Source organism: Bos indicus x Bos taurus, chromosome 27 (genome assembly GCF_003369695.1).
Source record: "Bos indicus x Bos taurus breed Angus x Brahman F1 hybrid chromosome 27, Bos_hybrid_MaternalHap_v2.0, whole genome shotgun sequence".
Lineage (NCBI taxonomy): Eukaryota > Metazoa > Chordata > Mammalia > Artiodactyla > Bovidae > Bos > Bos indicus x Bos taurus.
Genome location: NC_040102.1, coordinates 32,713,105 through 32,726,292, shown reverse-complemented (window position 1 = coordinate 32,726,292; position 13,188 = coordinate 32,713,105). Strand labels below are relative to the sequence as shown.

Genomic DNA, 13,188 nt, shown 5'->3' with positions numbered 1-13,188 from the left:
GCCCGAGTACCAGACAGGCTCTTGCCTTGTTCAAGCTTTCCCTCTCGGGGAGAGGGATGGAAGAAACCACGGATCCAAGCAGCACAGCAGATCTGCCCTCTTCCTGGTTGCCTCCTTGGCCAGTCAGAGACATGGGCTGCACCAAAGTCAGCCAGTCTCCAGGATGACTGCAGGATCTGGGGGTTGGTGGGCACCCTCACCTGCTCTCTCCCTCCCTCACTCTCCTGACCCTGGGATGCCCCGAGTGAACCTTTCCTGTGTGATCTCAGTCCAGCCTCAGTTTCCCCTCTGGACCTCAGCTTTTTCTTTTTTTTTTTTAGTTTTTGGCCATGCCCTGTGACATGTGGGATCTTAGTTCCCCAACCAGGGAGCAAACCCTCACCCTCTTCAGTGGAAGTGCAGACTCTTAACTGCTGAACCACCCGGGAAGTCCCCCAGACTGCAACTTTTTCATTCTTCCCAATGCTGGTGTTGGACTGGATCTTTCAGATCCTAACTTTTAGCTCTTCTTTGATGCCACCATCATCCTAACCTCCCAGACTGATTATGACGGAAGGAGAAGCAAAGATTAGAAGGTCAGCTGTTCAGAAGTCACACCTACACATGATGTTTGAAGAAAGACAGGACAGAGGGGGAAAGCTTGAACACAGGTAGTCTTGGACAAAGCCCAAGGCTCAGCCTCCTGAGCTAGGCTCCTTACAAACACGCGCACAGACACACACGTATGTGGACCCAGCTGGGGTGCTCAGGGGATTGACCATGAGCTACAATCAACAAGGGCAGAGAGCACGTCCTGCTATTAGAACTTCTGCCGACAGAGCAAGGCAGTGGCTGCCTCTTCTGCTTCTGCTGACAGCGTTCTCCAAATCACAGACCATCACACAACTGGCCCCTGACACGATAGGATGACCTGTTGCATCCTCAGAGCCCCCAGTACAGAAACAGCAGCAGCCTGAACTCAGTAGCTTCAGAGGCCCACATTCCCAGTCTGCCTCCAAGGGCACAGGACAAAGGTCATCTGGGGGCCCAGGGCCAGGGTAAACTCTCACTGGGCAATGCACACTTCTGTCCACAGTTGGATGACCCCTATAGACTGGGCAGCCTAACTCCCTTGCGGCCAGCAATTAGGATGACTTCCCGGCAGTGGGTCACTCGCCTCCCACCCTTGGCAGGCCGTCAGAAACACTGGCACGAGGGTAAATGGGTACATCGCCTGGAGAGGGAAATTTGGCCGTATCTTTTAAATTTGCAAACGTGTATACTGCATGATACAGTGATTCTACAGGAATTTATTCTACAAATATACTTACACAGGTGTGAAATGACATGATTACAAGCGATGCGCTGCAACATCATCTGTTAGGAACGATTGGAAGTCAGTGAGATGTCTATCGGTAGCTGTCTGGTTTCATAGATTCTGGTATATCCCCACAATGGAATACTGAAAATGGGAGGCTTCTGCACATTGGTATGGAAGAATCACAGATATATATTATTAAGATAAGCAAGGTTCAGGACAGTGGGTATATTTTACTACTATTTGGGTCGAAAAGAAAGGAAAATAAAGAACAAAGGCATATATATTTTTTATTGACCTTACGTAAAATATTAGCAGAAAGATAAACAGGAGACTAATGGTGGCCACTATTAGGGAGATGGCAATTTTCTAGTAAATGAGTTCGTGTATTTTGATGGCTGAATAACGTGAATGCGTTACAGATTCAAAACATAAAATGAAGAAACACAAAAGCACAAGAAGAAGAGACCCAAGTGATGAAAGATGGACTCCTTCCTGCCGGGGAGCCCCAAGGCCAGAGGTGGATGGTGGGTGGGGTGGGGGATGGGCCGGCCAGACTGAGAACGTTGAGGGGATGGGCCAGAGCAGAGGAAAAGCTCTCCAGGTGCTGGGCACTGCTGTCTGCTGGCGCGTAAAAGCCTTCAAAACAGGGGCCAGAATTCCTCTCCCCACAATCTCTGTTGGTTATAGGCCTAATCATTCCCTAAAGGCAGGCACACGCATGTGGTTTGGGAAATCTTGTCTTTCTTGAACGTAAATATTGGAACACACTTCCTCAGATTAACAAGGTCACCCCTAAAGCCATGGCAGCCTTTGAAGCGACTTGACTTCCTGGCACCCCTCTCCTTTCCCCCCAACCAACTCAGATGTCCTGAAAACAAAAACACCCCAAACCTTGCTGAATGGCTGGGATTTGTTTTAGAGGTTACTCTTTGAGAATCTTCTGACACCCCTTGGAGATAACTGGCAACACTCTGGGGTATTGCAAAACCTGACTTGGGGGGGACTGCCCTGACGGTGGGCAAGAGGCCTCCGTCAAGAGGTTAAGACTCCGGCCAAGTGCGACCTGCGCTGCTCGGCAGGATGGTGCGAGGGGTGAGGAGGAGAGGCTGGGCCTGCCGGGGGTACAGCCTGGGCACGGAAGGCATTTGCTTGGGAGCCACTGACCAGCCCTGCTCGCGGGTGAGCACGGGGTCCCTGGGAGATGACACGGGTTCTTTTTCCTTGGGGATAATTTTAGGTCTTCACTTCGCCTCCAGTCTCTCCAACTCCCAGCCCCTGGCTCGGCCTCCCAGAGGGATTGCTGAGACCAGTGACTCGACAGGGTACTGTTGAAATATAGAGCTCTTCAAAAGAGACTTGCTAAGGCATGGCCCTGGAGGCTTTTTCCATCATATTTTCCCCCTTTTCTCCCATTGTTTCTGGAGAGGAAGCAAGATGGCTCGAGGATCAGGTTCTGGTAGGATTTAATAAGGGTATCAGATCTTCCTGCCCTTCAACTTTAACCTAGGGGCGTGTTTTTCAGCTTCATCTCCCCACACCCAGTTTGAGAGGAACTGGCTTAGAGACAGAGCTTGGCTGAGAACCAGTCTTCGGTCTGGGGGAGGGGAGGTGGGGGAGGAGGCCCTGGGCTTCTTAGGTTCCGGGAACCTTTGATGTCATTGTAGGAGAGACTCCAGCAGGCATTCAAGTGCCAGGCCTGCGGTGCCACACACTCCGAGATGCCATGTGTGAAGTCCTCACCTCAGTGTCTTCTAATTTTTAAAAGTTCATGAATAAAATCTTCAGGGAAGTAGAGAAGACTTTGCCACAGTGATGGAAGATTTGTGGAGAGCTGGGAGTGATGGTGGATAAGACTCAACCTGGAAGCCATTGGTTCTTTTTATGTCTTCCCTGGGTCTCAGTCGTGGCAGGTGGGATCTAGTTCCCTCATCAGGGATCGAACCTGGGCTCCCTTCCATTGGGAGTGTGGAGTCTTAGCCACTGAACCACCGAGGAAGTCGCCTTCCTTCTTTACTTTTGGCTGTGCTGAGTCTTCATTGCTGCTGGGCTTTCTCTAGTTGTGGTGAGCATGAGCTACTGTTCCTTGCCGTGCACAGGCTCCTCATTATGGTGGCTTGGTGCAGTACTTGGGCTCAGTCGTTGTACCACAGGGGCTCATTAGCTGTCTCTCATGGACTCCAGAGCATGGGCTCAAAAGTTGCAGCCCAGGGGCTTAGTTGCCTGCATGGGGAAATCTGCCCGGACCAGGGATCGAACTTGCATACCTTGCATTGGTAGGCAGATTCTTATCCACTGTGTGTGTTAGTCCCTCAGTCGTGTCCAACTCTTTGTGACCCGATGGACTGTAGCCTGCCAGGCTCCTCTGTCCATGGGATTTTCCAGGCAACAATACTGGAGTGGGTTGCCATTTCCTTCTCCAGGGGATCTTCCCGACCCAGAGATCGAACTCGGGACTCCCGCATTGCAGGCAGATTCTTTACCATCTGAGCTACCAGGGTATCGACTGTACCACCAGAGAAATCCCCATTCATTCATTTTCAGCAGTCGTTATAAGAGAAGCATTTTAAGAGAAGGGGTGCATCTAGAAGTTTTCTCCGTGGAAAGTGTGGGGAAGGGGCAACATGGAGTGGGGAAAACAGAGAAATGGAAACTCCTAGCATCCTGGGCTCAGTTCAGAGGTCAAATCCAAACTCAAATGAGCAGGCAATCATAAAGACTCCTGGAAAATGGAAGATTTTTTTTTTCTTCCAGTAGCTGAAAAGGGAAAAAAGAAAGAGAAAGAAAAGTAAGACTAGAATGACAGGGGAGGTAAGTGAATAGAAGGGTAGAGGCCAGATCTCATGGAAGGAGGTCTTGGGAGAAGACGGAAGAAGCCGGTGTCCTCTATGACTTACAGAGTCTCAGGGGAGGATGCCTGCGTGGAGGAGGGGCTGCTGTGGGTCCTTTCCTTTGCCTCCAGGGGGTTACCTTTCCCTCCTAAGCGGTAAGGGGGCGGGGGCTCTTCCTTCCCCGAGCAATGCTCCCGGACCTTCCCGGGAAATTGGTACAGAGTTCCAGAAAGCCAGTGCCGCCAGAGAGCGGGGAGCTGTCACGGCAGGAGAGGGGCACGTCGTAGCAGAAAACACACGGCGTGACTTTACTCTTACGAATCTTACTGGGGGTTTGACTAATAGGAAAGGCGGGCGTCCATCTGGCTTCAGTCCCCACGGCTCGATTCCCGCTCCGGAGGCCCAGCGTGGAGCCTATTGGCCGCGGCCCCTTTAAGAGCCGCCACCCCCCCACCCCCATCCCCTCCCCAGCGGTGGCACCCAAGGGGTGGGGGTGGCGGGGAGACTGTGCGTTCTCGGCCGGTCAAACTGGGGAAGATGGCCCAGGCCAGGGAAATCGCTCCCACGCCCCGATGCCCCCGCCGCTGAGCAGGGTGAGCTGGGAGACCCTTTCCCTCATTCCTTCCCGCCCCACGCGCGACGCGGGGATGGCTCCGTGGCCTCCTGGGAACAGCTCTCTGACCCCGTGGCCAGATATCCCCACCCTGGCACCCAATACTGCCAACGCGAGTGGGCTGCCAGGGGTGCCCTGGGCGGTGGCGCTGGCGGGGGCGCTGTTGGCGCTAGCGGTGCTGGCCACCGTGGGAGGCAACCTGCTGGTAATCGTGGCCATCGCCCGGACGCCGAGACTCCAGACCATGACCAACGTGTTCGTGACTTCGCTGGCCACAGCCGACCTGGTGGTGGGGCTCCTGGTCGTGCCCCCGGGGGCCACGTTGGCGCTGACCGGCCACTGGCCCCTGGGCGTCACCGGTTGCGAGCTGTGGACCTCGGTGGACGTGCTGTGTGTGACCGCCAGCATCGAAACCCTGTGCGCCCTGGCGGTGGACCGCTACCTGGCCGTGACCAACCCGCTGCGCTACGGCGCGCTGGTCACCAAACGCCGCGCCCTAGCAGCCGTGGTCCTGGTGTGGGTGGTGTCCGCCGCGGTGTCGTTTGCGCCCATCATGAGCAAATGGTGGCGCATCGGGGCCGATGCCGAGGCGCAGCGTTGCCACTCCAACCCGCGCTGCTGCACCTTCGCCTCCAACATGCCCTACGCGCTGCTCTCCTCCTCGGTCTCGTTCTATCTTCCGCTCCTGGTGATGCTCTTCGTCTACGCACGAGTTTTCGTGGTGGCCACGCGCCAGCTGCGCTTGCTGCGCCGGGAGCTGGGTCGCTTCCCGCCAGAGGAGTCTCCGCCGGCTCCTTCTCGCTCCGGATCCCCTGGCCTGGCGGGGCCGTGCGCCTCGCCCGCGGGGGTGCCCTCCTACGGCCGGCGGCCGGCGCGCCTTCTGCCTCTGCGGGAACACCGCGCCCTGCGCACCTTGGGGCTCATCATGGGAACCTTCACTCTCTGCTGGTTGCCTTTCTTTGTGGTCAACGTGGTGCGCGCCCTCGGGGGCCCCTCTCTGGTGTCCGGCCCCACTTTCCTCGCCCTTAACTGGCTGGGCTATGCCAACTCTGCCTTCAACCCGCTCATCTACTGCCGCAGCCCGGACTTTCGGAGCGCCTTCCGCCGCCTGCTGTGTCGCTGCCGGCCGGAGGAGCACCTCGCCGCTGCCTCCCCGCCCCGAGCCCCCTCCGGCGCCCCCACGGCCCTGACCAGCCCCGCTGGCCCCATGCAGCCCCCACAGCTCGACGGGTAGGTAATCGAGGCGAAGGGATCAGGAAGCTTTCTGTATCTCCGCTGGTCAATTTTTTTTGAGTTCGGGGTTCGGGAGGAGAAGATGGGGCTGAGGAGGGTCTTTGCAATCAAGAGAAGGGGGGCACAGAGTAGGGAATCAAAGTGGAACCCAGAGCCCTTTCCTTTCCCGTTTCCTACCCACCCTGCCAGGGCGGGGCGAGGGGGGCGGTGGAAGCAAAGGAGGCGGCCGGGTGGTTCTCCAGCCCAGGAACAACAGTGCGCCCGAAGGTGCCGCGGTGGGGAGGGCCCCCGGCTCGACCGGTCAGCTCTAGTTTTGGTTTGCTAGCTTAGTTCTTTCTCTGCCCAAATTTCTTACCACCTCGCGGGCTGGCTTTGACTTGCCGAGAAGACTAGAGGGCAACCCCCCATCCCCCACCCCACCCCACCCCACCCCCGCGCCCGTCCCCAAGCCTTCGGGCTTAGTTCTGGTTTCTTTGAAAAGTCTGATAGCCCTGAAGGTGAGGATTCGCTTCCGGAATGAAGGCTAGGCGGGCTGAGGAAGCTGTGAGTGCAAATTCTTCCCCAGTAGAAGCGGGTCGGGTTGGAGTTGGGGGTGGGCTTTATGGCTCGGTGGATCCCAGAGGGGCTTCCCAAGGTCCCTGACCAACGGCCCCCCCCCCCACCCCCAACCCTCGTTCCCACCCTTTGCCCCCTCACCCCAAGGTACTGTTATCTCCGTTTTTTCAGGGCTTCCTGCGGACTTTCTTAGGCCTTGAAGAAACAACTCCATTGATCCGGAAACTTTGGAAAGCCTCTGGCCGGCCTCGGTTCAGAATGAGCCCCGTGGAGTTTCCCAGCTGGAAAACTCTGCCCTCCCCAGCCTGACGACTGGGTCCTGGGAGGAGGCGCGAGGCTGACTGGGGAGGGGAAATCCTTACCAAGTGGGTTTTCGCTCTCTTTCTGAGAGAAGTTTTCTACACCCCAGCCCTGAACTTCACCGCTACCTCAGCAGCTCCCGCGTCTGGTTTCCCATGCCCAGGTGCCCGGGCAGGAGCTGGGCTGCGTTTAGCCCCGGGACCCGCACCTGTCCCACTCGGGTGCTGTGTGCGCAGGGGCAAGGCGGGCACCTTCATTCTGTTCCTTCTGCCGCCCAGACCCTGAGGAACCCACCGGGGTGCTGGAGGCCCAGGCTGAGAAGAGGAAGGTGGGGAAGGTCACGGTTTGGGCTTCTGTCCCTGGCTTCCTCACTGTAGACACACCTACCTCACAGCATTTTCAGGACTTTACTTTAGCCTTTGGGGTGGGGGTGGGGGGGCGCTCCTGGTTTCCTGGGAAGGTGAACCATTAGAATGGGTCCCTTTTCCTTTTGAAATCAAATTAATAAATGTTACTGAATGCAGTTTATCCATCGCCCTCTTTCTCTCCCTTTGTTTTCTCTGTGTAATCCACTTAATCCTTTCATAGAGCTGCCTCTGTGACAGAGGCAATAAATTAGGCCTAATCCTTGTCCCTTTCTTCTTGATCCTCTTGAAACAAAGAATGAAAAGTCTTTTGGGGTGAAGGAGGCAGAGTTTGAGCCTTTGACACTCCGATCTCCCCACCCTGGAGGCCGTTCTGCCCTCGGGATTCACTGAAGTGCCCGCAGGAGGGTGGGGTTTGCTGTGCCAGGGATCAGGGCACATGGAGCTCTTGCGCTACAAGCCAGAGGTGGATTCATAACATCCCGCTGCCACCAGGAACCAGTTTTGTCCTGTGCTGTACGTGTGTGTGGCGGCACAGACCATTGTTTGTGTTGGGCAGATGTTCTTGGGTTATAAATATATTCTGACATTTCTTATCCTTTCCATAACCTCTATTAACCTCTACCTTCCCACTCCCTTTCCTGGGCAGCAGAAATCTGTATTATCTTCTTGAACTAAAACTGGAGTTCCAAGTTTGAGCTCCTTGATAATATTTTTCCCCCCTTATTCCAATTTTATGAATCTTATCAGGCAGTTTCCAGGGAAAGAAAATTTCTATGGAAACCCCCCAGGTCATTTGTGAGTTCTTATTTAGACTCCGTGAGCAGAGACCATTGTCCAGGCTGATTTACGGGAGAGCCAGTAAATCAGTAAAAGTTGAACGAGCTGGGTGACGGCAGCATACAATGCATTGGCTACCTTCAGGGGCTCCAGGGTTATAAAACTTTGATCGGCCCTGAGGATAAGCTCAGTGGATTTCCACATATGGGTGTTCCCTGTGAACTGGTCCTGGCCTTAGCTGCTTTCTTCTGTCTAGGAGTCCAGGTTTTATTTCTTAGGATGTTTGCATACCAAAGATGACTTTCTCCTTCACTCAGCAGTACGAGGTCTCTGGTGTCTGAGGTGTGGAAGGTTTCTTGGCAAAGACTCAACTGTTGAACCTTTAGTGGAGAAGGAAGTCTCGCTTTAGCCTGAGCATAAGTAAGAGGGCCTCTTCTCTCTCCCCATCTCTGGATATTTTCCCAACATCGCTGAGGGAAGTTGTCCAGTCGGTGCCAGGGTGCTAGGCGGGGGAGAAGAATGATTTGGGGGTGGGAGGGTGCTCTGGTTTGTAGAATGGTCCTTGAACGCCATCCAGGAGCTCACAGGGCTTGAGTCTTACTCGATACGCACCCGTGTGCCAGCTGTCAGGTTCCTCTGGAGTGTTTAGACTTGCGCTGGAGCTGTGGACTCCGTCTGCCAATTGTCACCACTGTGTCTGACAGGTGGAGAGGCAGCCAGCCACTCCGGTCATTTCTCCAGCAACTTGCTGTCAGGTGTCAGGCCAAGGGAGATTTATACCCTTGGATGTTGAGTGGGTTGCTCTCTGTAGCACGGGCCCGGAGCACTTGAACTGGGGAAGACAAACAACCATCGTCTGAACCTAGAGATGTGAAGACTTGCAGATGGTGCTAGTGGTGGTGTGTGCTCAGTGGTGCCTGACTCTTTGCGACCCCATGAACTGTATAGCCCTCCAGGTTCCTCTGGAATTTTCTAGGCAGGAATACTGGAGTGGTTTGCTCTTTCCTCCTCCAGGTGATCTTTCTGACTCAGGGATCAAACCTGCATCTCTTGCAATGGCAGGTGGATGCTTTACCACGGCACCACCTGGGACCAGTGAGGGAAAAAGGGTCCATGGAACCGTTGGCTCTGCCTGAGCAGAAGGGACAAGGTGGGAGGAAACGGGATGAGGAGTGACTGGCTTTTTCAGAGGGAACCTGCCTTCTGCAACCTCTGAGACCGCTGAGGAGCAGGCAGAGTTAGGGGGAGGGTGTTGTTGATAACACGCTTTCCTAGGACTCTCCCGTGGTAGGTTCTTCTGTGATGTGCACGTGTGCTAAGTTGCTTCAATCGTGTCCGACTCTTTGCGACCCCATGGACTGTAGCCCACCACGTTCCTCTGTCCATGGGATTCTCCAGGCAAGAATACTGGAGTGGGTTGCCATGCTTTCCTCCGGCAGATCTTCCTGACCCAAGGATCGAACCCACGTCTCTTATGTCCCTGCATTGGCAGGTGGGTTCCTTACCACTAGCGGCAGAGTCCCTAACCTTTTTGGCACCAGGGACTGGTTTCATGGAAGACCACTTTTTCACAAAGTGGTGGTTGGTCGGGGGGGAGGTGTGTGTGGTTATTTCGGGATGACTCAGGTGCATTACATGTATTGTACATTTTATTTCCATTATTATTACATCGGCTCCACCTCAGATAGTCAGACCTTAGATACCAGAGGCTGGGGACCCCTGTTCTGGGGAACAGTGGTAAATGCAGTCTGTGGTCCTCGTGGGCAGTCACGGGATGAACATTCCACACCAGCTTCATTCCTCAGCCTTTACGGCGTCTAGCAGTTTCTTTCTCTCGGCCTGCGGGCACAGGTAAAGGCCATGGAAATGGTGCCCTTTATGGCTCCATCCTAAAAGCCAGAGATGTAGGCTCCCTTCTCAGATCCCTGGGCAGGGGCAGTATGTCTGTGTTTGTGTGTCTGTCCAGCGGAGAAGCGGGAGTTGGCAGAGGCTGTACAGACCTGCCAATGGCCTCCCTAGCCCCCTGCCAAACCCCCTGGGGATAGTCTGCCTTAGGCCAGCTAGTGAGTAGTTGAGGTGTGATGTGAAACTGTTTGATTAGCAGCAACTCCAGAAAGCCATCGGCTTTTTCATAGTTCATCCTATTACGGGATGAAAGAAAATCAAAACGCATTCCTCAGTTTCCCCATCTATAAAGTAAGTGAAAGAAAGTGAAAGTGAAGTCGCTCGGTCGTGTCCAACTCTTTGCGACCCCGTGCACTGTAGCCCACCAGGCTCCTCTGTCCATGGGATTCTCCAGGCAAGAATACTGGAGTGGGTTGCCGTTTCCTTCTCCAGGGGATCTTCCCGACCCAGGGATCGAACCTGGGTCTCCTGCGTTGCAGGCAGACGCTTTACCCTCTGAGCCACTAGGGAAGCCTCTATAAAGTAAACGGAGGATAAATTTTTCTCTTCATTCTTGCCTTTAGAAGGGGAATGAAGGTGACTGGGATGGCTGGCTCTCATCAACCTCTGGGAAGCCCTAGGCAGAGCTTTGCCTCTTCAGCGTTTCTGCAAGCGGCTGTGCTCCGTTCAAGGCATAAGCGGTGCGAAGCGCCCCCTGATGGCTGTTTGAAGTACAACAGGTGTAGACCGAGTTTACAAGCTGGCCTGAGCTGGAAAAACTTGAAGCGACCCTAGAAGCGGTTTGGTCAGGGGAATTCCCTGGCGGTCTGGTGGTTAAGACTGCGCACTTCCACTGCAGGGGGCCCTGATTGGATCCCTGGTCAGGGAAGTAAGATCTCGCATGCCCGTGGTGTGGCCCCAAATAAGTAAGTTTCAATAAATGGATATGGTTTCAGTTCACTTGAATTGCTCAGTCGTGTCTGACTCTTTACAACCCTATGAACTTCAGCATACCAGGCTTCCCTGTGCATCACCAACTCCCGGAGCTTGCTCAAACTCATGTCCGTCGAGTTGGTGATGCCATCCAACCATCTCATCCTCATCCCCTTCTCCTCCCACCTTCAATCTTTCCCAGCATCAGGGTCTTATTCCAATGAGTCTGTTCTTTGCATCAGGTGGCCAAAGTATTGGAGTTTCAGCTTCAGCATCAGTCCTTCCAATGAATATTGAGGACTGCTTTCCTTTAGGATTGACTGGTTTGATCTCCTTACAGTCCAAGGGATTCTCAAGAGTCTTCTCCAACACCACTGTTCAAAAGCATCAATTCTTCTGTGCTCAGCTTTCTTTATAGTCCAATTCCCACATCTGTACATGATTACTGGAAAAACCATAGCTTCAACTACAGGGACCTTTGTCGGCAAAGTTAATGTCTCTGCTTTTTGATAGGCTGTCTAGGTTGGTCATAGCTTTTCTTCCAAGGAGCAAGTGCCTTTTAATTTCATGGCTGCAGTCACCATCTGCAGTGATTTTGGAGCCCAAGAAAATAAAGTCTCTCACTGTTTCCATTGTTTCCCCATCTATTTGCCATGAAGTGATGGATCTTTGTTTTTTGAATTTTGAGTTTTAAGCCAGCCTTTTCACTCTCCTCTTTCACTTTCATCAAGAAGCTCTTCAAAAAAAAAAAAAAAAAAAAAGAAGCTCTTCAGTTCCTCTTTGCTTTCTGCCATAAGGGTGGTGTCTCTGCGTATCTGAGGTTATTGATATCTCTCCGGCAATCTTGATTCCAGCTTGTGTTTCATCCAGCCCAGCAATTTGCATGGTGTACTCTGCATATAAGTTAAATAAGCAAGGTGACAATATACAGCCTTGATGTACTCCTTTCCCAATTTGGAACCAGTCTGTTGTTCCATGTCCATTTCTAACTGTTGCTTCCTGACCTGCATACAGATTTCTCAGGAGGCAGGTAAGGTTGTCTGCTATTCCCATCTCTTTAAGAATTTTCCACAGTTTGTTTTGATCCATACAGTCAAAGGCTTTGGTAGAAGTAGATGTTTTTCTGGAACTCTCTTGCTTTTCTGTGATCCAACAGATGTTGGCAATTTGATCTCTGGTTCCTCTGCCTTTTCTAAATCCAACTTGAACATCTGAAAGTTCTTGGTTCATGTACTGTTGAAGCCTCAGTTGGAGAATTTTGAGCATAACTTTGCTAGCAAGTGAGATGAGTGCAATTGTGCGGTAGTTTGAGCATTCTATGGCATTGCCTTTCTTTGGGATTGAAATGAAAAATGCCCTTTCCAGTCCTGTGACCACTGCTGAGTTTTCCAAATTTGATGGCATATTGAGTGCAGCATTTTAACAGCATCATCTTTTAGGATTTGAAATAGCTCAACTGGAAATGGTTTAGCCCAGTCCTTTGATAAAATGAGACTTCCCTGGTGGCTCAGACAGTCAAGCGTCTGCCTATAACGCAGGAGACCTGGGTTTGATCCCTGGGTGGAGAAGATCCCTTGGAGAAGGAAATGGCAACCCACTCGAGTATTCTTGCCTGGAAAATCCCATGGATGGAAGAGCCTGGTAGGCTACAGTCCATGGGGTCACAAAGAGCTGGACATGACCGAGCAACTTCACTTTCTTGATAAAATGAAGCAACTGATCTCTAGCAAGATGAATTGTAAGTAGCCAAGATTACTTGGCAATACTGTGTTTTCAGTGTAAATTGCATGGCATTTGGAGCTGGAAAAAACAAATAAGGATGGAAGTGACCTTTTTTAGGAGTACCAATAAATATACCAACCTTGCAAGAGGTGCTCTCCAAATGTTACCTTGCAGTGACAAAAAAGGAAAAAATACAGCTGTGTAGAAATCAAAGAGCTTGCTGTGCTGCTTTTAACCCAGTCTACCAGACTCCCAAGTTCACTTTCTTTGCACTGACTGTTCACCATCAGTCACACAGAACAAGGGACTTAGCCTCTCTCTTGGCCTGTGAATCAAATGGAGATGATATAATTGCTCTACTCAATTCTTGCAGACTGGTTTTGAAGCTCAGATGAGAGACTGTATGTGAAAAGATTTGGAAACTGAAAGGGTCCTTCCAGTTGTAAGGGGTGTCGTTTGAGTGTGGGGCTCCGACTAGTCCCAGGGCTCCTGGCTTCAGTCCCAGGGCTCCTGGCTGCAGCCCTTGTTTGGTCCTGCTTCCATCGACAGCCCAGATCCTGGACTCACTGACCTTTGGTCACTGTGGGTGTGTCCTGCCTGGTCTTCCTTCTGCAGGTTCACCCCCACCTCAGGTGTCAGTGATCCCGCTGGTGTCACACCCATTTCACTGTATAC

At 52.7% G+C, this 13,188-nt stretch overlaps 1 protein-coding gene and 1 non-coding gene across 3 annotated transcripts; one reads left to right on the top strand and one right to left on the bottom strand.

The window, feature by feature from the left end:
• The first annotated feature begins 4,613 nt into the window (after nt 1-4,613).
• Nucleotides 4,614-7,357, top strand: ADRB3 (adrenoceptor beta 3). 2 transcript variants are annotated; one of them, XM_027529974.1, is made up of 3 exons: nt 4,614-5,971; nt 6,456-6,517; nt 6,701-7,357. In XM_027529974.1, exons 1-2 carry the CDS (start codon nt 4,701-4,703, stop codon nt 6,499-6,501), a joined length of 1,317 nt encoding a protein of 438 aa, XP_027385775.1. In that variant the 5' UTR covers nt 4,614-4,700; the 3' UTR covers nt 6,502-6,517; nt 6,701-7,357. The 2 variants fall into 2 exon arrangements, with proteins under 2 accessions (XP_027385775.1, XP_027385776.1); XM_027529975.1 differs by lacking the exon at nt 6,456-6,517.
• Nucleotides 7,358-10,317: 2,960 nt separating this feature from the next.
• Nucleotides 10,318-10,389, bottom strand: TRNAC-GCA. Its single transcript has one exon. It is a non-coding gene; the product is annotated as a tRNA-Cys (tRNA).
• Nucleotides 10,390-13,188: the final 2,799 nt, after the last annotated feature.

Coding starts and splice junctions, on each gene's coding strand:
- ADRB3 (XM_027529974.1), top strand. CDS start 4,701: ATGCCCCCGCCGCTGAGCAGGGTGAGCTGGGAGACCCTTTCCCTCATT. Junction 5,972..6,455: donor CAGCCCCCACAGCTCGACGG/GTAGGTAATCGA, acceptor TTCTTTGAAAAG/TCTGATAGCCCTGAAGGTGA.